This window comes from Abramis brama (assembly GCF_963993115.1).
Source record: "Abramis brama genome assembly, contig: SCAFFOLD_116, whole genome shotgun sequence".
NCBI classification, from domain to species: domain Eukaryota; kingdom Metazoa; phylum Chordata; class Actinopteri; order Cypriniformes; family Leuciscidae; genus Abramis; species Abramis brama.
In genome coordinates, this window is record NW_028155958.1 from 11,455 (window position 1) to 39,033 (window position 27,579).

At 36.5% G+C, this 27,579-nt stretch overlaps 2 protein-coding genes across 6 annotated transcripts; one reads left to right on the top strand and one right to left on the bottom strand.

The window, feature by feature from the left end:
• The first annotated feature begins 1,036 nt into the window (after positions 1-1,036).
• Positions 1,037-17,854, top strand: LOC311077229 (uncharacterized protein). Of its 5 annotated transcripts, XR_014604811.1 has the most exons (13): positions 1,079-1,165; positions 4,642-4,793; positions 4,973-5,186; positions 5,386-5,446; positions 5,673-5,790; positions 7,978-8,046; positions 13,607-13,674; positions 13,939-13,994; positions 14,218-14,299; positions 15,567-15,719; positions 16,648-16,701; positions 17,617-17,705; positions 17,781-17,854. XR_014604811.1 is itself a non-coding variant. In XM_084139052.1 (5 exons), the coding sequence occupies exons 2-5, from the start codon at positions 4,661-4,663 to the stop codon at positions 5,721-5,723; spliced, it is 459 nt and encodes a 152-aa protein (XP_083995178.1). In that variant the 5' UTR covers positions 1,045-1,165; positions 4,642-4,660; the 3' UTR covers positions 5,724-7,362. The 5 variants fall into 5 exon arrangements, 2 of the variants coding, with proteins under 2 accessions (XP_083995178.1, XP_083995179.1); XR_014604809.1 differs by having other exon boundaries at positions 1,037-1,184; positions 5,400-5,446; positions 5,673-8,046; XR_014604810.1 differs by having other exon boundaries at positions 1,057-1,165; positions 5,400-5,446; positions 5,673-8,046.
• Positions 7,948-27,233, bottom strand: LOC311077228 (uncharacterized protein; the record flags this gene model as incomplete). The annotated part of the gene is made up of 2 exons (XM_084139051.1): positions 7,948-8,043; positions 25,466-27,233. 2 exons carry the CDS (start codon positions 27,231-27,233, stop codon positions 8,036-8,038), a joined length of 1,776 nt encoding a protein of 591 aa, XP_083995177.1. The 3' UTR covers positions 7,948-8,035.
• Between the last annotated feature and the right edge of the window lie 346 nt (positions 27,234-27,579).

Sequence of the window (27,579 nt, forward strand, 5' to 3'; positions counted from 1 at the left end):
TCCTATAACAAAGCAAGAATAAGAAAAGAAAAGGGAAAAAGGAAAGAAAAAAAAAACAGGTGAGTGTTTTCCCATTTAACATTTAAATACAAAGCAATTAGCTCTGAAAAGATAGAATCTGTATAAGCAGACAGTTTTGTTACAGAAGTCAGATCATATGTGCTTTTAAAAAGTGCAAAAGTTCGTGTGTAATTATTATCAAATAATTTTATGTATATAAGTAATGAAATTGTTGCTGTTATATTTATATAGTCACAAGAATATTGCAGCGAAAAACGCCTTAACGTTCATGCACGTTAGGGGCCATCTGTTTCTGTTTCTGCTTTGCTTTTAATTATATAACATTGTAGTGCATCTCTTGTCTCTGCTGTTCATACCTGAACACGTTCATTTATATGCGCCGGGGCATGTTTAAGAGTCTCTGCGATTAAACTCTCAATGTCCTTCTCCCCAAGACCAGATTTACATTTCATGGCGGCATCTGGAATTAAACAGAACAACCGTTACAGTAAGTAGCATATTGTACGTTGTTCGTGCTTGCTTTATCAGTGTGTTTATTCATACGTTCAATTGTAGATGTATAATTGGAATAATTAATTGTATTAATTTGACATACAATACAAATCACACAAATTTTACAGAAAGTAGTCTATTCCAATGTCAAATGTCTTAAGACATGTAGGCTAGGTAAATTCACAGACTCAAGCATGGCAGCGCGTATTGTTTTCCCTTACCCTTTTTTTTTGTCAGAAAAGAAAATGAATAAAAAATATTTATAGAAGATTTACCCATTTAAAATAGTTTTTAATTATTCAGTTTGGATAAAAGTATAGTGTATTATATGCATTTTGCGTAGCGTATACGCAATTTGACCTCAAACTACGCTGGTACGTTATTTCACTCTAAACTACGCAAAAACCTGGTGACGCCTAGCTGTGCACCCGCAGTCCTCAAATCAAGCAACAGCAAAATAAGCGGGGTTCGACCAATCATAGCGCTGTGCTCATTTCCCAAATAGCAAGCGGCGATGATTGACAGATGCGTAGGCCTATCATTAAGAGACTGAAAATCGAAAGCAATAAAGAATCCCACTCCCGCGGCCCGCCGTCTGACTGATTTAAGAGGACAGCTGTCACGGTCGGTAGGCTACCTCTAACTCCTGAAGGTAAACGGCCTAGTTTAAAGTAAGCAAAGTACCTATTTATGTTACATATTTAGTTTGTATGAAAACTAGAGCGTTATTAGTTACGGGTTAAAAAGTAGGCTACCGTTGTCTCAGTGCTGCGCGAGCTCTCTCTCACAAACATGGATGCGACACGTGGAGAGAGAAGATAATTGTAAAATGAAAATTGACGGACTAAGTTTACAATTTGTTCTTGCTTGTGTTTTTTCTGTCAAAATGTCAGAAAGCACTTTGTGTTATACATTCGTGTTTTTTTTTATTTAAATTTCGTTAAATGACGGACGCTTTACCGTTAACACAGCCCTCATTAACTTATATGTCGGATTCGTCTTATTCGAACTTTAATATTTAGATATTATACTTGATATTCTTTTTAGAATAAGTGATTCGTTTTGCTATTATTGGGTTATGCGACTACTGTCTATTCATTGTCAACTGTTTTCTATAAATACGTTTGTATGGCTAACGTTTATTCAGCTAATGCGTGTCCTGTTTAAAATGTGCATGTTTAAAATGCATAGACAGCACGTCACAAATAGAAAATAGAAAAAATATTTTTTTTTACTGTTTTCTACAGGTTTCTTTATTTAGACTAGTTGACCAGCACACATTATATGTAATGCAATATCCTCATGAATAAAAAATGGTGTTGAGCAGCATTGAAACTTTCAAAAGTAGAATTATGAAGACGTGTTCAAGAGGCATGTGTTTGTGTGTGTCTTGCATTCTCAAAATAATGACAAAAATATGTGACTCCACTCAAAATATATATATATACCGTATTTTCCGCACTATAAGGCGCACCGGATTATAAGGCGCACCTTCAATGAATGGCCTATTTTAGAACTGTTTCCATATATAGGGCGCACCGGATTATAAGGCGCATAGAATAGAAGATACTGCAGTCAAACGTTTGACTGGGTTTGCGTTATGCATCCACAAGATGGAGCTGTGCTAAAGGGAATGTCAACAAAACAGTCAGATAAAAGTCAAACTTTATTAAGGTTCTGACAACTCCGTTCACTTCACTCCCAAGGTTACGTTGTTCAAACATTGAAGTGCATATTAACAATATTTTCACAGCCTTGCTCACTCTTCTCTCAAACGTGGAGGGGAACTTTTCCCTAATTCAGTATACACGTAGCAAAAGAAACAGTCTGATACCACTAAATCAAACGTTAGTGCATAACTCAACATTGTTCAGTTACGTCTAACACATAAAGCTCACTTTTTCAGTTCATTGTTCACTCTTCTCCCAAACGTGGAGGGGAACTTTTCCCTAATTCAGTATACACGTAGCAAAAAAAACAGTCTGATACCACTAAATCAAACGTTAGTGCATAACTCAACATTGTTCAGTACGTATAACACGTAAAGCTCACTTTTTCAGTTCATTCCCCGTCCACAAATCCCTCGAATTCTTCTTCTTCAGTGTCCGAATTGAACAGTTGGGCGATTACGGCATCCAGCCTGCCAGGCTCCCCCTCGTCATTATCCGAGTCAGTGTCGCTGCTGTTGCCTGGCAGTTCAGAGATTATTCCTGCCTTCGTGAAAGCTCGGGTCACAGTTGAGACTGATATGTCAGCCCAGGCATCCACGATCCATTGGCAGATAGTGGCGTAAGTCGCCCGGCGCTGTCTCCCCGTCTTGGTGAACGTGTGTTCACCTTCTGTCATCCACTGCTCCCACGCAGCTCGCAGTCTAGCTTTGAACGCCCTGTTGACACCAATATCTAGCGGCTGCAGTTCTTTCGTTAATCCACCCGGAATTACGGCAAGCTCCGAATTAGTTTGCTTCACTTGTTTTTTGACAGCATCGGTGATATGGGCGCGCATGGAGTCGTAGATCAATAGGGACGGAGCTGTGTGGAAAAAGCCACCCTGTCTCATGACGTAAATTTCTCTCAGCCACTCAGTCATCTTTTCCTCATCCATCCATCCCTTCGGATTAGCTTTGATGACGACGCCGGCTGGAAAATTTTCTTTTGGCAAGGTCTTCCTCTTGAAAATAATCATGGGTGGAAGTTTCTGGCCATTAGCCTGGCAGGCGAGAACTACAGTGAAGGATGACTTCTCATTCCCTGTGGTGCGTACAGACACCGTACTGGTCCCCGTTTTCTCCACAGTGCGGTTCACGGGAATATCAAAGGTGAGTGGAACCTCGTCCATGTTGGTGATGTGCTCTGGCCGGATCTTCTTTTCAGTGATCTTCTTTTTGCAGTATGCGCGGAAAGTGATCAGCTTTTCTTGGTAATCTTTTGGCAGTTGCTGCGAGACGGTAGTTCGTGCGCGGATGGAGAGATTACGTCTTTTCATAAAACGAAAGCACCAAGAAGGACCGCCTCGAAATTCATCAATGTTCATGTCCCGTGCGAGCGCTGTGGCCTTCATTCGAATAGTGACTGTAGAGACGCTTCTACTTGCTGTTCTCTGTTCAACAACCCACTGTTCGAGTTTGTCCTCTAACTGTGGCCATCTCGCTTTGTTCCCTCGGAAACTCTGTTTAGTCTTTTTTACTTGGCGCAGGTCATTTTCTTGCTTCCTCCACTTCCGTACCATTGATTCATTAATTTTGAATTCTCTCGCTGCTGCTCTATTCCCATATTCTACTGCGTGACTGACAGCCTTGAGCTTGAATTCTGCGTCGTACGCGTGTCTCTTGAAAGGTGCCATTTTATGTTTACTGACTACGGTAGCAGTAATCAACCAATTAACCAATTGATCCATATATAAGGCGCACCGGATTATAAGGCGCACGGTCGTTTTTTGAAAAAAATAAAGACTTTTAAGTGCGCCTTATAGTGCGGAAAATACGGTATATATATATATATATATATATATATATATATATATGTATGTATATGTATATATGTATATGTATATGTATATATATAGTATACACAGACAGGTAAATAGTCTTGTAAACATATCGAAGTATGACTGAAACATGATCAGAGCTTTTTTCTTGGTTCTGTTTGTTCATTTACATGGGAATTTTGTAGCCTCCACATGTTAACAAACTATTTTATAAACATGCCTTAAAAAAAAAAAAAAAAAAACATTAGTGTGCATCTTGAGACAAAAACAATGGCACTGACATAGGTACTATACGGTTATCCGGACTGCACCTGATAGACCTACCCCAACCCCGCCCCTAAACCTACCCGTCACTGGGGTTACGACCAACCAAGAGCGGTTGTGGTCACGTGTGGTCAGGTGTGGTCCGGATAACCGTATAGTACCCTGACATATTGTAAGATAATGCCAGTGCAAGTTGCTTTCAGTTAAAACAGCTCAAACATGCATTTTAGTCTGGGACTAGACTTAAGCCTCATCTGTGAAAAGAAAACGGAAGGTTATTTATTATTTCGGTGTCACATTTGTTATTTATCTCTGTTGTTCATAAGCTGAACATTGACTCACGTGTGATAACTTTGCACACTGATGTTTTTATCAAAGGCAGCTTCTTCCGCTTCCCATGCAGACTGTAGTGGCTCCACACATTGTTTGTTGCCACTGCCCGCATGATCCTCCTTACACACTCTCCTGGATTGTTCCCACCAATAAGGCTGAGATGGTGTGTCTGGAAGAGAATTGTTTTTGGCATGCAGGTAACCAAAAGTAATAGTGTATTCATTATGTCGTAAAATGTCATACCAGTTTCGTTATATGAAACCTATTTAGACATTTGTAAAATTTCATTCTAAATTGCCTAACCCTATAAATGATATAAAATCTGCAAAGAGAAGGTCTAATATTTTAACATTTTATTTTTGTCCTCTGAATTAAGTTGCCACCCACCAACTTCTTCCGGAATTCAGGGTCTTTAAGCTGGTTCTCAATGTCCTCCAGTTCCTCCTTGCACTGAGCAGTCGGAAGGTCCAAGATATCGTCCTCCCTTTGAACGACCCTGGTTCCTCCGCAACAGAAGTAGAATTTCCTTCTGGGAGGCTGCCAGACTATCTACTTTCTGCAGCAGCATCTGCAGTGTTTCTACAATTAAGGTGAGGTTTTTTTAATTTTTTTTTTTTATATACATCCTGTATATTTCAAGGATTGAAAAAAGTAACTTTTACTTGTAAAATATTCACAGAATAATTCACCCCCAAATAATTTGTATTTAACTAAGGGTAAATGCAGTTGTATAAACTTTTTTGATCACATTTAAATACATTTGGTCTTGTTGTATCGCTTACCTTTTAGACCTTTTGACATAGGAGCCTCTCTGGAAGCCTTGGTCCATGATTGTCTCTCCACTGAAAAGGTAACATCACAATTTTCTGTTATACAAGTATGTAAACTTTCAATAGCAGGTACTTGAATGAACTGAAAACAATGCCCTTAATCTGTGTGTAACAAGTTATGTGTGCATTACATTGAACTTGCTTGTCTCATATGTTGTATATAAATATCTTGAAACAATCTCAAGTTGCTCTAAACTGATTCTTTACAAATTTCTCTCTACATTTATGTACCATTTGTATCTATAGCTGCCATTGAGGACGATCTGGGAGGCTCTTCAACATCTGCAAGCAAGATGAATGCACAGTTGTTAAGCCTAAGTTGAAGGTCACATATTAAGTTAAGTGATTCAAATTCTACCTTCAGGTAAATCATGCGATGGGGAAACTGACGTGTCACATGTGGGATGGTGGGGAGATTCTGTGAAGACTTCAGATATATCAGTTTTCAGGGTAGATTACTACAGTGCAGAATTATTAGGCACGTTGTTTTTCTGATCATATTTTATTCCCAGGAACATTTAGCCAATTCCAAACCATATTAATCTTAATAAATTATATTAATTTTGTATTTAATCATTTATAAGTGATATATAATTGTTCATGAAGGCTGGAAATGAAAAACGCCTTTAATTCAGGTGTGCAGAATTATTAGGCACGTTTTCTTTTACAGATAAAATAAGCCAAAAAGAGATTTAACTCAGACTTAAAAGTAAAAAATTATTAAATGCCCATAAGAAGAATGCAATACTAATGCAATACTAGAGATTGCAGTTAAGGCCTGACCATTGGACAGTGAAATGTTCATTGGGTCAGCAGGGTCAGACCAAAACAGGTGGAGAAGAAAAGACAGATGTTAACTGCAAAAGAATTAGGAATTAAGGTGAAGAATTAAGTGTGAAACCATCAGGAACCCTTTAGTCTCCAGCGCCACCATTTTCCAGAACTGCAACCTACCTGGAGTCTCCAGAAGAGCAAGGTGTCAGGGTCTCAGAGACTTAGATTAGGTAAAGAATCAATTTGTAAAGAAAAAATTACCCCCACTTAATAAGTGTAGTGTAGTAAAATACATGAAGACTGTTTTTTATAGGCTTTATAGACAGACAGATTGAGAGTGACTCTTGAATTAATAGTAGTTATTACCATTGATGTGGTTTGGAATTGGTAAAATGTGCATGGAAAAAAAATATGATCAGAAAATCAACGTGCCTAATAATTCTGCACGCACTGTAGTGCTTGCATACAGTTAGGGGTGTGCGATTTGTTTTGTGTAATGGCGCTTTTCCACTACACAGTACCAGCTCTCCTTGGCTCGACTCGACTCGCCTTTGTTTGGTTTTCCACTGTGTACAAGTTGTACACTTACCTGCTTCCAGGTACTTTTTTTCGTACCACCGAGGTTCTGAGCGAGCTGAGGCGATACTAAAATGTGACGTGAAAACACGGCAGACTGCTGATTGGTCAGCGAGAATCGTCACTATTAACTGCGTCATCATTGCACGCGCCAGACGAGTATCCTTAATAAAAAAACGACAAAAACAGCATACACTCGATTTCCTCCATTGTCCTGTGTGTGTGGGTAGAGGGTGTGTGTCGCGTAGAAGAAGTCACAGCAGTTTCCTGCGGTGTCGCTATGACGACCAGGTACTATTGTGGAGGTACTATCTGCAATGGAAAACGGAGCGAAAAGCGAGCCGAGCGGAGACGAGACTTTTAATGGAAAAGCACCATAATTGTTGATTTTAGCCATATGCGAGCTTGGTTGTTTTTCAAAAAGCAAGGTGAACCCAAAGGATATATTTGCATTCTCATGCCGGCAAAACATTTAAATGCATTTCATTAAAAAATGTAACACTTTTATAAATTCATGTGATTTCCATTGTTTCTACAGTTGCAAACTAACCGCACAGAATATGAAAAGCTTTGGGAGGTACTAGAGAAAAAAAAAGAAAAGAAAAAAACCTCTAAAATACTGTCTAATTAACAAACAAATCCTAGATAACGAGAATTGTCTATCGCACACCCCTAAAGTATATTTCCTTTCAATACTGTACTTTATTTGCTGTGGTATGGAAAATTACTTTGTTGCAGTTTCGGTGGAATTGGAAGTTTAGCTGCTTCTGCTGTTAAAACATAAAAAGTAAAAATAAATCAGTAGATTAAATTTAACATTGGCAATTTTTTGCAAGTCAATATTCTGATCATATATTGCTGATCATATATTACTGATTATATATTACTTCAAAAGCACATTTTTCCAGTCCAAACAATCTTAATTGCTATTGTGATTGTATTGAATAATTTATATAATGTAGTGCTTTATGTGAAAATGATTTTTATGATAATAATTTAACTTTTTCTTACTTAATTCTTATGTTATAAAAATATTATACCTTTGTCTGGCCTTTTTCTTTCAGTTGTTGCCTTGAGGCGAGCAAAGGGTTCATCTAAATTGTATTCAAAATGTGAATTACTTTAATGCTGAAGTCTTTAATGCTGATGCTTTAATGCTTTAATTACGTTGTTTAGTCATTTACTCATTTGTAAGTTACAGATGTACCTTGACGTTTTCTCTTTGTGGTTGGTGTCCAGTGATCTCTTCCCCACTCATCTTAAAAAAAAGGTATACTTCATTTACTTATTGAAATTAATGTAAAATCGGTTTCATTTTTAGACATTTCTGGGCTTGTAATGTTCTCATACCATCGCTGCTGTCTTCAAATCTGCAGGGTTTTTTTGTTGGCCTCTTAAAGCAATTATCATTATCACTTTCGACAGAGGAATTGTTTTCAGCATTTTTACTCCGTTTTACTGCCTTCTCAAAATCACCTAGGGATTAAATGTTAATGAAATTTGGAAATCAAAATATCATAATTTATTCAATTATAATATAAAAATATCCAGCCATATATTGAACTTTACCAGTTCTGGAAAAAACACGTATTTTTCGTGTGATCCAGTTTTCCTCATCAGGGAGTTCTTCTTTTTTTGCCCGTTTTGTCTGATTGGTCGGGGGCCAATAACTATATTGTTGCTGAAATTTGTACAGAAATTCTAGCTTTTAACTTATTGGGTAAATTGAAACTTGCAAGATTATATTATTGATGTGGGTTGGACTTGTGAAAGGTTATACCCCATCTTCTTCATAGGTCCAACACTCCGCTACAATTCCAACAGATGATTCGTCTGTAAATTCCACAATATAGTACATGCTAAGGAAAACAAAAGCAATGTTATTTTATTGAAAATGTAATTTATTCCACATTTCTCCTAGAATATTTATGTACATTTAGAATACAGGGCTCCAAACGTTTTGCACCTCCGTCCTGAAAAACAATTTGAACCGTCCTAAAGTGAATGTCAACCGTCCCAAAATAAACATGTTGTTTCTGTACTTTGTTATTATCATCTATAGTTGTTAGTTGCTAGTCACTAATAAAAACACCATTAAAATGTTTGATATATATTATAATATTTATTTAGCTCCATTCAAAGTAGTTATCTGTAAACAGGTAAAAATCAGATTTAATAAAAAATAACAGGAGTTAAATGCTTTTAAGAAAAAAGAAAATTTTGTACATTTTAAAGATAAATTCATTAATCTGGTCACTTTGAGGCACCTGAATCCACTGTTAAAAATAGATAATCCACCCACAAACCGCCCATATTCTATAATTTTGATATCTGTGTTGCTGTGATCTTTGTTTGGAACTATTTTCGCTGCTGAAACAGAACAAAAACAGTCATTGCGTCTAAAATGTAAGTGACTTAATTTTAACTATTTGTTTGTTGAACTGTTATGAAATCGAACAAAATCAGCAGTGGTGGAAAGAGAACTGAAAAAACATACTCAAGTAAAAGTACATTCCAAAAAATGTATTGTAAGTAGAGTAAAAAGTACTTGTCCAAAAAACTACTTGAGTAAGAGTAAAAAGTAGCTTATTTAAAAGTACTCATGAGTAGAGTACTGAGCTGTGGATTCTACCCCCTTATAATAAACACTACAATTAATAATAAAAAAAAATTGCACTTACTGTAGGGCTGCACAATTAATCGAATTTCTAATCGCGATTACGATTATGGATGCCACGATTACGTAATCGTTCAAAGCCGCGATTAAAAAAAAAAAAAAGAAAAAAAGTCTACTCTGCCTGCATTTAGAGCATGTTATAAGAGGCGAATCACAACTACTTAAGAAAACCCAGCACTATATCCCTGCTGAAAAAAACAATAGAAACCATTACAGAATTGCTAATGGTTTTAATGGTTGTATTGGAAACTGTATTGGGTTTGATGGAAACCGTAATGGTTCTAGTGGGTCTCTATTGGTAATTTGTTTTCTTCTATTGGTGGCATGTTTTGTCTATCTGTCTGTATTGGTTTTAATGGAAACTGTAATGGTCCTAGTATGTCTCTATTGGTAATTTGCTTTTTTCTATTGGTGGCATGTTTTTTCTATTGGATACCATTAAGGACCAATAGAACACCTTTGGCAACTTATAGGTTACATGTTGGTATCTACTGGACACCAATACGAACCATTAAGTCTCCAACAAATTTAGTGTTTTCTTTGGTTGGATGATATTAATATTTACTTTGTTTGTCACTGATTTCCTGGACTGTTCATGTTTAAGTGAAAACTTTCACAGTAGAACTGAAATTCTACTTTCTCACAACTGTTTATAAACACTCTGTTAAAAAGATACTTGGATCGAGGTACAACCTCTTGCCCAAACAATTTATTTATCAACTGCAGTAAATCATGTAACTGGCAGCCAGTTATTTTATGCTTTGCTGCATGGCTCATAATCATGCGCATTGCCTCAGCTTTTGTGGTAGTTCCTGTGGCAGTCAAAGCAGTGTCCATGTCAGGCTGTAGGTCAGTCACTGACAGTGGATCAGGAGTGTTCTGCTTCATGCTGCCTGTCCTATGGTCTATCTCAGACTCTGACACTCTTCCACTGCATGCATGTCTTTAAAAAAGCAACATCTCTGTTTAAGGTATGGTTGTGTGTCTGCTCATACACATATTCACGTAGGTATATATATCACAAATAATGTATTTTATAATATTGAAATGTATCTTTGAACTAGGGCTGGGCGATATGGAGCAAAAAATATATCTCGATATATTTTGCTATATCTCGATATACGATATATATCTCGATATCTTTACAGGAAAAATAACCCCCCAAAAACTACTGCAAAAACAAATATGCCAAATACCACAAAGTCTTTTTTTATTGAAGTGCAAATAGGTAGGCAGTTCATGTAGGAACAAAGTGTTTCTGCGACATTTAAAAAAAAAAAAAAATCCCTGTATACAAAAATAATAATTTAACTGTAAAATAAAGGAAGAAATAATACATATTGCACTATTTTAAATAAACCTGTATAGAAATATCATTACTAATTTTGGCAAAAAAAAAAAAAAAAAGCCATATATCCCCCCAAAACTGCACAATTGTAGAGTAAAACATTAATTTAAAAAAAAAGTGATACAAATGCATCTAAAAATTGACATGATTGTTACAAAATCACACTGACTGGGGCCTCTGGAGAACTCAGAACAACTGCTAGCATAAAGTTTAAGGTAAAAATATCTGCCATTAAATTACAGTATCTTACTACTATGCAATTAGATAAACGGTTCATTCATTACATCACTTTACCTCTGTCTTTATCCACCTTTATCCTCTTCTCTTCTTGTTGGCACTGTATCTATAGCAGACTAGGTAGGCTAATGCTAATTTATAATGTGTCATGTAAATTCGGCCATCCGTCACAATCAGGAAACTTTCACCGTGTCTAGACATTGCGCGAGCTGCCAGGCCCGTTTCTACAGGGAAGCATGTTAAGTGTGAGTGTGTTAAGCGCCCTCAAACTAAAGCAATGCGGCGAGAGGCGACGCTACACAAAAAATTACCAACAACAACTGATCGCGCGCGCGCTGTTTCTGACGCACTTCAAGCACTCGCTGGGCGGGGAAAGATTGATGTGCCTGACCGGACTCGGGGGACTTGGTTGAATGAGACAACACGCGAGGGGAGGGGGAACAAAAGCAAGGAGGCGGAGGAGGGCGGGGGCGAGCACAGCATAGAGAAGGCAAACAAGCAAAGTTGCAAAATCAGAATTAATAAACAATATATCGATATATACGATATGTCAAAATCCATATCGAGTTTAAAAAATATCTCGATATATCGTAAATATCGAGATATCGCCCACCCCTACTTTGAACACTAGGCAGTTTAACAACAGTATATGTAGCACACTGCTACAAGCTATTCAAAATGCTTTTCTTAAAGGTTTTAAATAACCTTTTAAAAATAGGCTCTACAAAAAATAAAATGACAAAGAAATATGAAACTTATGACCACTGTCTCATCTGTTTCACTGTAATACTTTTATTTAACAGGTATATGTTGTGTGAAGACTTTTATATTGATATCCAATGAGAATTCGTCTCATTTTCTCTGGGTTTTTATTTATTTCTCTAACTTTATTCTTCAATAAATATGTCAGACTTTGCTGGATCACCTCTGCCGTATGTAGGCTACTAAAGTTTTTCTTTTTCTTTTTTAATAATCAAATTTATTCAAATAATCGAGACAATCCTACTGTATAATAAGCTCGATAGCCTAACGTTACCCGTTACATTGGCTGTTTGGCTCTCTTCCTTGTCAACATCAACACCTGGCCTCCCTGCTGAAAAATCCAGCTAAAACCAGCCTAAGCTGTTTGGCTGGTCTAAGCTGGTTTAAGATGGAAGTAACTGGCTTTAGTTGGTCTCCCAGCCTGGCACATATGATCAACCAGGACAATTTGGTGGTCAGCTGGTTTTAGCTGGTCTCCCAGCCTGGCCAAGCTGATGAACATCTTACACCGGTATACAGTATATATACAGTATATATACAGTATATATATATATATATATATATATATATATATATATATATATATATATATACACATATACACACATATATATATATATATATATATATGTATATATGTGTATATATATATATATATACATATATATACACATATATACATATATATATATATATATATATATATATATATATATATATATATATATATATATATGTATATGTGTATATATGTGTATATATATATATACATATATATACACATATATACGCATATATATATATATATATATATATATATACATATATACACATATATATATATATATATATATATATATATATATATATATATATATACATATACATATACATATACATATACATATATATATATATATATATATATATACAATGAGTTTAAAATTCATGATTTAATATTAATAGTATTTTAAATGTTGTTATATGTTTTAATTCTAGATGTTTATTTAAGTGCTGCGTGACTTTTAAGTGTTTTAATGCGCGTGCGCGTGAACATTCGAGTCGCATGTCGCATTCAAACCATAGTTCAAACACTGGAGCGAGCGCGCTGCGCGAGAGCAGATGGAAACGGGGAAACGTCATCAACTGACAAACAGCAAAACTCGCGTCGCTCGCTGTTGTTTCCACTGCTTTCAGGTGAGTTTAGTCAACAAATTCACACAAATAATACATACAAACGTCCCTGACACCTTTATTACGTGTAATTGACACGCTTCTGTTGAATATTTACTTTATAGAAATGGTTTTGTGTCTTCAAAAAAGTCCGTTAGCATCTCAACCGTTTTCAGAAGAGGTAACGTTAAAGGCCTAATTTATGTTAAGGCTAACTATAGACTGGAGCTCTTGTTTATGAAAATTTGGGGTTTTAACCTCATCTTTGTGTAGATAACAATTTTTGATAGTTTTGTTTTGCTGGTAATTTGTCAATGGGTGATTGGAAGTAAGCTAATTTATTTAACCTGAAAGAATGTACTGTACTGTTAATCAGTGACGTCACTTACAAATAGTGATAAAAAATGTGATTTCAGGAGCATCAGAAAAAAAAACCTCTACAACAAAGGGTGAATTATTGATTAATCATGATACTAATTTCATATGCATTTATTTCACAATACATTAAGAATTATATATACAATTCTTTCTCTTTTCTGCATTTCACCTCTGCTCTAGCTTGTAAATGTTCTATTGTAAATCCTATGCAACATTGTTGGCTCTGTGACAAATTGCATGTTATGTTCTATCTAGATCATCATGCTGAAGGCCTGCTGCACCTCCGTCCAAGAAAATCTCCACAGCTATGAACCATATGACTAGTAAGCAAAACCACCTCAAACAACTCAAATGAACTACTGTTCAAAAGTCTGGGATCTGTAAGATTTATGCTTTTGAAAGAAGTCTCACATTTTAAAATCATTAACCCCATGTCAGATTGTCCTTGAGAAGCCTGTAGGCTAAATAATCAGCTAAATAATAGGCGACAAATATAATGTTATAATGGTCGTAGTTATAATAATTAATTTAACTATTATGATAACAGGATATCATGGTCATTGGTATATTTTATTTTATTTCTCTAGGTCTGTTTTGAATTATGTTGGCTAATGAGACTGACACCATACTGTCCAACTCAGGGGTATTTATTTTGTATGTATTTTTTACTGATAAATACTGAAATTCTTTTTACTTTTAAATGCTAAATGTGGTTCAGGCACGCAAGTTATTTTTCACAGATATCTGGCCAGCTGTGACTCATACTCTTAGCCTTTAAAATGTTTGAATTTATATCCCCAATGCAATATCAGGGGGTAAAGATACCATTAGAGTTCTTAAACTTATGGCTATGCTCTTGTTATCAGATGAGACATAATCCCTAGCGTTTGGCCCTGTGATTCTTCAGGACAAGACCTTGATGCCATCTACACTCAGTAGATGAAGAAGGTGAGTTTCACAATAGCTGCCACTATCACAAATCAAGAGACCAAACACAACAGGCTTTCATCCATATGAACACACCCATACAGATGTGGCCTTTAAAAATTTGCGTCTCAGAGAGAAGAATGCTGGAGCACTTCCGAAATTCTGCGGGATCCTGCAGAAGGGGGATTAGGTGTTGGACGCAGGAATAACTAAAACCTGTAGATGGCAGTCGTGTTTCATGTAGGCCATACTAGGCGCGTTTCCATTACAGATTTGCGCAAAACTTTTGTGATTTTTTTTAAAATATCGATAAAAAACTATTGCGAAATGACGGTGTTTCCATTAACCGATGTTATGCGACTACAGCGTCATTTTTTCCTCTCACGATAAGTCATTCCAAAAAATTAATAGCAAGGAAAGACCCTTACTTACACATTTGACGTGTTTCTGGGTGTTTCTCATTCATTTCTGCTCTGATAACTGAGTCTTATAACACAATAATTCGCGAAGACCTTTGAAGAGACCGAGCATTTGCGCAATATCATTAACTAGTTTATCTAATTTTACATTTAGTTCCTTTTTGCATCTGAACGTTTTTAATAGCTTTAACATGGTTGTAATGCGTTTTTCTGCATTACTGTACAGTAATTTTTTATATTGTCATGTTTCCCTTTACATGGTATGAAACACAAATTAACCCATATTAATTTGACTTTTGGTTCGATTTTTTTGACCGTTTTCAGTGGTTATGAGGAGCAATATGAGAGAGAAATTTGGTAATCATTGTCTGACCCAACAAAAAAACATTATAATATTCATTTTATTTTATTTTGTTTGGGGAATTTCATTCAAAAAGGCTGAAACGAATCACTTCAAATCATAAGGTAGCCCTACAGATAAAGCTGATCCGTCAGTTTGACTGGATGAGCTGTCAATTTTCCTTCATGATTTATTTTCAGACATCATGAGAATAACGTTATACTTGGTATTTTAACCTGACATGTTATAACAAGAATATCTATGGCAAGAGCTCTTTTCAGTCGCTGCTTTCTTTTCCTCGTGATCATTTTCTTTTTTTTTCCTTTGCAATCCGCTGTAAGAGTATGAAAAAGGACAACATATGCTGCACATTTGTGGTCTGTTCTCCCGAATTTCATTTACGATATATTCCTCGGAGCTTGGAGAGTATTCACTTAAACACAGTTTATGTCTTAAGTTTAAGCTTGTTGAATAATATGTCAAAAGAAATGCAATGGTCTGGATTATTTAGAGCCTTTTTCTATGACAGCAGACACATGAGATAATGCCTGAAGTGAGTCAGTGAAGGAGAAGATCAAGCCTCTGGAGGAGGACATACAGTTTCGACTTCGGGAGAAAGACAAAGATGGCAGATCTTTCTGCCCCAAAGATCTCCAGGGCAGATTCAGCAATCATTATAAAGGTTAGTTCAGTGTTTCCATGCTTCAGTGACACTGTTTAATAAAGGAGGTACATTATGTGTTATTTACAGTGATGATTTTACTTGTTTTATTATTATAAGGTAATATTAAAGGTTAAAAATGACCCACGGTAATAGACCTGCACGATATTGCAATATTTAATTTTTTCTGCAATATATAATGCAATATTTCAATAAAAACTATTTCATCAAATGACTTAAATAGCTCTATTTGGAAATAATTAATCATTCTAGAATGATTGATGTGATTTTGTAGGGGTTTGCATCTGCATAGAAAATAATAAATTGCAAGCATATGTAAAAAAATGTAACAAAGATGTGAAATAAACTTTGCCTCATATATTCCAGGTAAGTCTAATTTAGGTACAGAAATTGAGTAAACAACTGTAAAATAACACGGCATAGTCTTTACATAGCCTGGCTTCACAGAGGCCTATACTGCAATGTCACTACCACAGGGTATGAATGATAAAACAATATGTTTTCAGGCCTTTAATGCATCACATAATATGCGTGTTTATTATGTCAGGTTGTGTGTGTCTAACATCTGTTTTATGAGGACACATTTTGGGGACATCATAAGAACATGTTCCTGATGTTTAACTTGACTAGAGAATCTCAGTGTGTTGTGTTAGTTTGACAGAATCCTGGTCTATGAGGACACCGTTTTACGGGGACACGCATATGGAATATTAGGAGGATCGATCCTGATAACCCATAATTCACAGCTCATTGTTGCTAATACCAATATCGAAAACTATTTGTGCTTGTTAGATTAAATATAATCATTGAAGAAGTTGGTAAAAATTAGTAACCTCTGTTGAAATTGGTTTTCAATAAGTATACTAAAATTAGTATTTATTTGTCTTTTTTATATATTTTTTATTTGCTCTTCTTTCTTTTTTTACAGATGATAACTGAAAATAATCAGATGAAACCTGAACAAGATACAGCAACTCTAAAGGTATCTAAGAAGTTAATGTAATAATTGAGTTATTCCTTAAAGAATAGAACAGATTTCAGTGTTCCTCAGAAACAGATTATTTGCCACAGTTATCAGTCACTGAATTAGGATTGTGTGTGTAAATCAGTAAGTCACAATCACCTACTGTACATCTAGCACAGGCGCAATGTCTCGTATCACTCTCATACATACACACACTTGAACTCAGGGTGCCATCCAAATGTATCCAGTTACCAGTGTCCCAGTAAAACGGTGTCCTCATAGACCAGGATTCTGTCAAACTAACACAACACACTGATAATACAGTTGATAATTCCGCGAATAACTGCAATTGCAGATTTCGAACAGAGATGGCGACAAAGAGGAAAAACTAGGGCTGCACGATTAATCAAAATGAAACAGCACGCGATTTAGCAAAGGCTGCAATAATTTTATGTGCAGCGAGTCAGTGCAGTTCAGTTCCTGCTGAAGAAACATTTCTGTTTTCTGTGTAAATTATGGTTTCATATTAACTCAGCATTTAGCTACAACATAGTTAGCTATATGACATTTTCTTAAATAGTTTATATTTTGCAAATATTGTACACTGGACCAAATTCTTAATAAATAAAAGCATTTTTTTTTATATAATATTTCTTCTTGCTTGACTTCATTTATATATGTGACCTTAAAGTAATCCAAAATTAACCAGATTACATTACTTTCATATTGTGGTAGTTGGATTATGTTACTGAATACTTTTTTTAAAAGTAATTTGTAACTAACGGAATACATTTTTAAAGTAACTCTGCCGAGCCTGCCTGCTACCTGTTGGTGCCAAGTAATCAGTAAAACCAATATAATGGTCGACCTCTACTTTTAAATTAGCTAAAATGGTCTTATTCTGCATATTAATGTTTTTTTTTTTTTTTTAAGGATCTAGGACATGGAGTCATGATACCCACAGAAAAATGGGTATCAAAGTATGCCCAAAGATGTTGGATGAATACATTTAAATATATAATGTATGGATAATCTTATGTACTGGTAATGTGGTTTAAGAGGTACATTGTCCTAATGAATTCTCCTTCTTTTTGCAGGTCTAATCAGTCAGCCCCAGTGAAGCCACACAATGTAAAATAATAACTGAATCAAATAATAAAAATGTAATATTAATGTTTTGTGTCAGATGTTTATTTCCAGCTGAGTTGAGTAAAAAAGCAGGTCTTAATACTATAATTTTTATTTCAGGTGCAAGTTCTTCATTCTTTGCTAAACAAAACCTGAGCTGTAAGCTATTGAAAAGTTGGTGTGAAGTTTATATCAATTGTGTATAATAATAGTAGTTATCATTCAAATTAATTTATTAAAAACATAATTAATGTCCTAATTATTAACAGCTAAAAGCATTAAACCTACAAATCTTAACCAATACAAAACTGTAATGGAAACCATTAAATATGTGCAATTCAAGACCAATACAAATTTGTAATGAAACCATCAGAACCAATACAAAACTGTAATGGAAACCATTAAAATTCAGACCAATACAAATTTGTAATGGAAACCCTTAAAACCAATAAATCCTAATGGAATATGGCCCAAAACCAGGGTTCGAAATGAGGGGGGTCTGGGGGGGTCCCGGACCCCCCATAAGTCATTAGGGACCCCCCATAAGAATTTATTTTTGGATTTTGGGGGGTCCCCAACAAATATATTTTAACATTAAAAATGATTGTGAAAATGATAGGTCTTTAGTGACGTTTTATATTTATAACAGTAATTAATTTATTTCCTAGCGCGAGGCAGCAATCAGGGCAGCGCCGAGTGAGTTCCTATACAGCGTCACAGATTGTTGTTGTGGTGCTCCCGCAGACACGCACTGTAGCTGAACGCGGCAAAACGAGACCTCACAAAGAGTGAAATCCTGAATGAAAATCCTGTAAGTGCTTCGATTATATTTATATCTCCATAATTGCTTATAGTAAAATATTAGGAGTTCGAGTTCCTATATCAAAAGTTGCATTAACTAGATACCCAGTGTAATGATTAGAAGAGTACGTTTGTCAACGTTTCTTGCTACAGTAGCTGTAACGTTTTGTGTATGAAGCCAAATGATCTGCCAGCTAACAGCAGACTATGGAAGCTTGTTTCCGCCACAGAGTGAAAAATAAAAAAGATAATTGCGACTTTTTAATCTCACAATTCTGACTTTTTTTCTCACAATTGCGAGTTTACATCTCACAATTCTGACATTTTATCTCAGAATTACATGATATAAAGTCGCAATTGCAGGTTATAAAGCCAGAATTGCGTGATATAAAGTTGCAATTGTGTGTTATTAAGTCAAAATTGCGTGATATAAAGTCGCAATTGCGTGTTATAAAGTCAGAATTATGAGATATAAACTCGCAATTGCGAGAAATATACTTGAAATTCTGACTTTTTTCCCTCAGAATTGCATGTTTATATCTCGCAACTCTGACTTTATAATACGCAATTGGGAGATATAAAGTCAGAATTGCATGATATAAAGTCGCAATTGCGTGTTATAAAGTCAGAATTGTGAGATAAACTATTCTGAGGTAAAAAAAAAAAGTCCGTCTTTTTTTCCTTAGAATTGGACTTTATATCTCACAATTGTTAGTTTATATCTCACAATTCTGAGAAAAGATGTCAGAATTGCGAGATATAAACTCGCAATTATGTGTTATAAAGTCAGAATTGCGTGATATAAAGTCGCAATTGTGAGATAAAAAGTCGCAATTTTCTTTTAAAATGTTTTATTCTGTGGCGGTAACAAGCTTCCATAGCAGACCTAGCAGCTAGACTAGTTATTCAAAGCTAGCATAACAACCTACTTGTCCAGTCAGTGATTACGAAAGATAACCAGGTCTGTGAGTTGATTAAAGTGAATGTGATTTGAGCATGAATGAGTATATACATGAGAGCTTGGTAAGCTATCTAGGAAGGAAGCTAATATTATTTTTCTTAATTTAGAATCCTGCATCACGGAGAGAAAAAGAACTTGTCCTTTGTTGCTCCAGAGTTAGAGGTTTACCTGTTAGATTACAGCCACTTCTCCGGACACCACTACAATACTGGGCCTAGCCCAAACCATGAAAAACATCAAGACCCTTATCCCACCTTCAACATTGGTCCATTTAATTTTGCCTACAGTATATAGTGTAGCAAGGTAGTCTTCAGAATTTTTAATAATTTAATAATTAAATTTTAGGGGACCCCCCAAGAGTCCTAAGTCATTTCGAACCCTGCCCAAAACACACTACGTAATGGACTCCACTTTGTAATGGTTAACGGCTGATGGTTTGTAATGGTTTTGTAGTGGAAACCATTAGCAATTCTGTAATGGTTTCTATTGTTTTTTTCAGCAGGGATGAACTACCAGGCAGCGACGTATGTGTATGCTGAAATAAAAAATCTTTCACCTCAGAAAAACGGACGTTCCCGACATGTCAGCCGTTATAGGCTACTGTGTTCGTAGCGCACACTCTTCAATTGCACGCGCAAATGCGGCGGCGCGCGCTATGTATAAAGTCAAGTGCAAAAGAAACAAGGAGCATGCAACGTTGTTAGGCTACGTTGTAAATTAGTAAGTCACGAAATTAAAGTAAAATACCAATAAATCACGTTACTGATGGTGCGTGTGTTAGCTGAGAAGGATTTGCATGCAGGTATGATTTTCATTCTATTCACCAGGAGAAGTTTCCATGTTTCATTAACAGTTCTTGTTAGTATTGTGTATTCACCATGGTAACTGTCGTTTCAATATTAACCCCAAAATGCCACTTTATTTTCACTTTGTGTTATTTTTTATATTTTTAAATGACTGTGGTGGCTCATACCAAGTTTGGGACTGCTATTTAATAGCTTTAGCATCTATGCCTAATGTTTATTTCTTAGTAGTCTTCAGAGGTGGGTAGTAACGAAGTACATTTACTTCGTTACATTTACTTGAGTACTTTTTTAGAAAAATTGTACTTTTAAGAGTAGATTTGAATGTGGGTACTTTTTACTTTTACTCGAGTACATTTCTAATGAAAAAACTGTACTTTTACTTCGTTACATTGGGCGACGTTCCTCTCGTTACTTTATTTTAATGCAAATGTGTTTGTTAAATGCGTAGTTTATTCCAAGCGCGCTGTATCTTTTTTCTGGACTTGAGCGATGCTCAATTCACAAATGAATGACTCTTTTGAGTCGATTCTGTTCAAAGACTTCATCAAACAAGTTGGCAGATCTGTCTAAATCGGTTCGCGAATCAGTTTGAATGATCTGTTCAGTCCCTGCACGCACTGAATCATCTGAAGCGATTTCAATTCACACTCGACTCGGAGTCGTAACAGGAAGATTTAAGCACATCAGGAGCGTTAGATTAAGTGGCAGTGGACCTACAGTACAGTCAAGTGAGAGCAAATCTTCAAATGCATCATATTTTTGCCAGCGATGAAGATCTTTATTAGTTGAACATCTTCATAAGCTTTCTGTGAATGAATGATTCCACAGGAGTCAGGACAATATATTCGATTTCATTTCACTCAGGTAATTTTACAACCAAACAGATTATTACGCCACGATACTAGAAAGTATGACATTACCCGTTTTTTGGACATATACATTAATTTACATTAAATAAAGCTACCATTGTTCACAGTTTATGAACACACGCCATCCCGTGGTATTGTGTGTATCGTTGCGCAGTGGCTTGCGAACTCGACTTGAAAACGAATGCCTTTGCCTGCCGTAGACAGTTAACCAGTTTAAACATGCTTGCAGAAATATACATTTGATTATATTTTGGAGATATCCAAATATTATATTCAGTCAGAAGAAGATCCGTCGATGTACTTTTATTTGTTTTTGTTTTTTTTGTGTTCAGATGTTCAGTAGCAGTCATGAGCGCGAGCACATGTGAAGAGTTTTTAACTCTTCTCTGTCAATACCTTTGAATGCAACACTCTGCAGATTCACTTTATTTCGACATTGTCTAATAATCCAAATGTAGTTGTATAAGTTACTATTATACAAACCAGAGGACAGGCAATGATTTTCGAGCTATACAGATGGCAGAAATAATGCTTACGTCTCTCTTCTGTTTTTGTTGCAAAGATAGCTGATAATAATAGTCATTTAAATAAACAAAATCTAAATAATATCATTTTAGATATATATGATGACTTCAGAGGCAAAAGCCTCTAAGTACCATCTGAAATTTTCTTCTAAAAGAGCATTTTCATCAAGCTTGTATGTTTATGTTCACACTTAAATGGCAATGAAAAGTAGCCTACCTATTAATTGTCATTAAAGTGAATTTACTGAACTTAAATATACGAGCTTGATACAAATGATTGTTTTAGAAGAAAATTTCAGATGGCACTCAGAGGCTTTTGCATCATGAAGTCTTCATATATATATATATATATATATATATATATATAGGCCTATATGATCCGAAGTAACTAGTTAGTTACTCACTACTTGAGTAGTTTTTTCATTGGATACTTTTTTACTCTTACTCAAGTAACTATTAAGATTATTACTTTTACTTTTACTTTGAGTAAATATTTCTATAAGTACTTATACTTTTACTTTGAGTAAATATTTCTATAAGTACTTGTACTTTTACTTGAGTACAGTTTTTGGATACTCTACCCACCTCTGGTAGTCTTTACTATTAGTCATATTCTTACAATTTATGTGTATGTTAAGTAAAGGGGGACAGTGTGTGTGTGACAGTGTGTGTGTTCACAATTTTTAAGTAAACATTAATAATAATAATAATAATAATAAATACATATCTATCATCCATCTTTTTAAAATGCATCAAATCAGTACACTCATCACCGAAAGGCCACTGAGCCTGAGCATGCTATTGGTGCACATAAAATATCAATATTCATAACTGTGCAAAGAATTCAAAAACCTTTAGAAACTCATATGATAGTTCAGCATCACACACCATGAGATGGGTTAAATAGAGAGATTAAAAAAACATTTTAGCCCTAAACACGGTCGAGCCAATGCTGGACTAAGTTAATATATCTATGGAGGTAGGCTATTTTGTCATGTCAAATGTATTAATAATGTCATCAGAATGCAACCAAAGCACATGATAGCAATAAGTAGATGGCTATAAATAATTATAAATCATATAAAATAAATGCCATGATGACTAGATTTTATACAGGTGTTACTATAATGATTTTGTTTCTCCTTGGAGTTTTTATTCAGACTTCGTAGCCCAGCCACTTTTCTGGTATCGGGTGGTCTTCTGTAGGTCTTGTGTTCACGAAATGAAAAGAACAAACATACGGTCGTTTCTTCAATTGGGCTGCGTGGCGTGTCCGTTATTTCGGCTCCCATGTTAACAGGTTATTTAGAGCTTGCACACTGCCTGCGTGACGCGCGCGTCTCAGGGAAAACGCGTGCATGCTAGAAATAGAATCGACGCCTATTTTTCACGCGACACGCAAGCGTTTTGGAAGCATTTCGAGGCCAAATAGAATAGGAAAATTTTGATATGAATACATATTAATAAATTACATTTTGATGTTTGAATTTAGGTTTTGACATAAATGCAGATATAGCCTAAATGTAAAAAAAATATATATATTATCGATTTTCAAATATTGCACCTGTCAATATAGAACGAAATATTCTGTAGCCTATTTTGCCGTCAATACTGCCGACGATGTCTTTGCTGCTATATATTTATGTTTAACATTAAGTGCCTTCCACTCTCCCCATATATCGAATATATCACCAATGAGGCTTATCATGTCACCTAGCAGCTTTAACGCCTCGTCAGAGACGTTTCTGGTGTGCAAAGACATAGAAAACACCACGCAGCCAGTGTGTCGCCGGTCGTCTGATTATTAAAATGTCAATAATTCGATGATTAAACACTCCTGCTCCAAGTAAATCTTTCTTTTGTGCCAGTTATTATGACAACCTCTAACTGCACAAACAATCCCGGTCTTCCTCGAAGCCATAACGATGAGTTTGTTACGAACAACGCTCGCCAGTAACCGGAAGTGCCTGACCGGAAGTCTCGCACAAACTACCGTCAACTGGCTGCGTCCGTGTTTCCGTTAAAAATAAGGTGAATAGGGCGCACCGGATTATAAGGCGCATAGAATAGAAGATACTGCAGTCAAACGTTTGACTGGGTTTGCGTTATGCAGTGGTCACCAACCTTTTCAAGCCTAAGATCACATCCAAAGTCCAAATGTAAACCAAGATACCTTGTTTATACTCGATGCGTCCGCATGAGCGCGAAGGTAATAAAAAAAAATAATAGCCTATCCGTCTGCTCGGGCAGATTCGGCTTAACAGCGCGCGCGCCTCTGAATCCGAAGATGCATGACTTTGAGCCGAATCTGCCCGAGCAGACGGATATTAGTAGTACATCTCATCACACCGGCACCCAGTTTGCGCGTCTAAATCAGTTATATGGTCTGGTGTTCAGTCTAAAACAAAACAGTTGCGTCAAGTATAAATGCCTCGTCTGTTTGGGGAGTTGCGCGCGCAGTCAGCGGAGGCTCGCGCTCCGGTGTCAGGCGAAAGTATAAACAAGGTTTAAGTCAGCGGTTGTTTAATAGATGTTAACATAAGGCGCCAGATCCATATATAAGGCGCTCCGGATTATAAGGCGCACTGTCGTTTTTTGAAAAAATTAAAGGCTTTTAAGTGCGGAAAATACGGTAGTTATTTGCTACTGTCGAGAGCCGGAGGCGGTATGAAATTTGACGGAGGCGGCCGCCTCATAATTCTCTATGCAGGAAAAAAACCTGTTACTTAACTACATCACATGTTATAAATAAAAAACTCAACATTTTGATTTTTTACCTCAGTATGTTTCTTTATGTTTGCCGTTATGCTCATTTGTTTTGATTTCTTCCTATAAAATCTATCACAGACACAGAGACAAGCAGCGTGAGCCTCAACAGCGTTACCAGAAAAAGCCTACATTATCATTATCAATAGCTCTTTATTGATATTGATAATTTATTAAAATAAAATCTGAATCATTCTGGCGATTCGAGGCTTCATTGGTTATTTGACGGACATTAGGTCCGTCAGACTGGAGAAATTTTTGTGGTAACGTAACCAGAAATATTTAAGACCTATCGAATCTGAATTTAAGACATTTTAATACTTTTTAAGGACCCACGGCCACCCTGATTACAGTACAAATGTGCGCATCTACCACAAACGCAGGACATCAGTTCCCAAATCGTCACTATCTAACATTTTTGTCTAGTTTTTATTAGTTGATACATTTTCGTCATAGTTTTTGTCATTCAAAACTAGTTTTTATTTAGTTATCGTCTCGTTTTCGGCTGTGAAAATAAGCCATGTGATAGATGTACCGCGAAAGAAGTCTCCGGGTGAGTAGTCGGCCAGTGATAGTAACTATAGTAACAGCATGAGAAGACACGCTCCGTTGTAGTCAGCGCTTGGTCGGTTAATTTTGGCATTTTCTAAGTAAGTGAACACGCATACAAAAATGTCTTTCTTCCTTTAGGCGTCCTGGAGAATATTTCTGTTCGTCCTAAACACATTGTCCCCAGGACGATAGGACGCCGTTAGTCTCTAGCCCTGAGAATATATAAAATATCTCACATTAAACAGTCACAAATTCACTGTTGATGCAAGATGGCCATGAATGTTACAGTGTCTCCATGATTGATTCTGATTGCTCTCTTTTCCACTTGTTTTCTAGGGATCCATCTCATTGATGTTTGTTTTTTGTCGTACTTGTAGACTCCCACAAGAAAAGAGTGGCACGGCTCAGTGAACAATGGTACAGGATTATGATAAATCCTGCAAAGGACTTTTCCATCCTTCTCCATTTCATCAGTAATCTCACAGCCATTCTCATGCAGCAAGAATGCTTTGTCCCTGGCACTCGCTGTTTCTCGCTCTTTGGGGTTTTTAAGAGGAGATGACTGCCTTTCCTCTATTCTCTTGGCGATCTGACTCAAAGGGTGTTTTCCACTTCGTACCATCCTCTTCATTGTATACAGGTATGATTCGAATTTGAATGCACTGCAGTTGTCAAGCCCATGAAATTGCAAAGCGTCATCAGTGATGTGGAGCATAGAGTGGACATTGTACACAATAAACTCCTGGCCATAGAGCTCTCGTCCTCTGCAGACAAAGAAATGCAGCAGGTTTCTTGCATACTCTGAATGCCTCTGGACAAGTGTTGGTGACACTAACAAGGACATGGCAATGCTGAAAGTCAGAAAATGTTGATACATGTCATCACCAAGGATTCCTTTCAGCACCAGCTTGCCTGTGTAAAGCATGAATTGCCGAAATTCTGTAGCCTTCCACCTCTCCACCTCATCAAGACTTCGAGGCATGCGACTAAACATCGATGGAATGTCACTTCTGAGTTGAAGAAGCCTAGTCGTGACCATTTGCTTTTGATTGTTGGAGAGCCTTACTCCTCTCGCACCACTTGTCCAACTGTGCAGCAACTTTTTCATTACCCCCAGGCATGACTGATGCATATAATCAATGGGGAAGCTTTTGATCATATCATTGGAAAGCTGGACCAGTGGTGTGATGCCTTTGTGATGCTGGGGCTGAACCTGGCTTCTGAATGAGGTGTCTGTTCTAAGAGTGAGGTTTTCAGTGTCCTGAAAGGTGACTCTGTCGAACCATTCACCCTTTTGGTCACACTTATCGCAGCCATAATATCCAGAGCACAGCTTTGTGCCACGGACAAAAGCTTTCGCTGGAGCATCGCAGACAATGCAGAGAACATTTATGCTGTGTTTTTTACCTTTGCATTGAATGCCACTAGACAGGAGATCTTTGAGGTCTGCTACAACATCATCTAAAAAATGCAGATCATTTGGCTTTTTGTTTCCACAAGTTAATGTTGTAGGGAAAACAACAATGGGATTGAGGTGGATCGCACAGAGGACAGGCCACATGACTTTCACTGAACTCTTAAATAATGGTAGGCCATCAACATTGAAAGACAAATGAATGGTGTCATGGTCTTGCAGCTCTTCAACAGGGTACTTCTCCAGGTAGTCCAGTAACTTTTGATGTAGGGGATAGTGTAAATATTCCGTTCCAGATTTTTGGATGGTTGCTACATGCCTAGGTGTTTTCAGCAGAGTACGGGCAGTGGATGGAAGATCTGTGTGGCCATGTTGCTGAAGGACCTTTAACAAATGGTCAACAGCATTGCTCTTCACTTGAAACTGGGATGCCCAGGTTGCCAGATCTGTTGCAAGTGATAATTTGTCTTCCTGGTCAGTTGTGTCATTTTGCTCCAGGTCCATGGCTTCCACAAAGTCATCCACCCAGTCGCTTTCTTCCGATGTGAATGATGCTCCAGTGGACAGGTGGTCCTCCATAGAACTTGAGGCATCATCAGAGTCAGTCTGACACTCTGGGACTTGCTCGCTGACTTCTGTGATACTGTTTTCTATTTTTTTTAAAACACGTTTGGCTGCTCTCCAAGATCTCAGATATTCCCTTGATCTTTCCCTCTTTTCCTCACTCATTGTGTATTATGTCTAAAATTATAAGATAATACTTCCATGTAATCCAAAAGCTGAATTGTATTCCTCACAATAAATATGTTACGGTGTGTTTTACTTACCTCAGTCAGTCGGTTTAATTAAAAGCTATGAAAAAATCAGACTGCAGAGGCTGGAAAAAAATAAGCACTATTAGTTATTTTTTGCTCTGTGTTTTGGTATAGGAAAATATTTCTAAAGTAGTTTGTGTCGACATTATCACCATTCACTTTCATTCATTAAGTAATGACAATTTTTTTTTTTTATTGATCAGTTCAGTTTTGCACTTGCTAGTGTTTCCCTAATGCAGCTGTTGGAGTTTGTTTGTTTT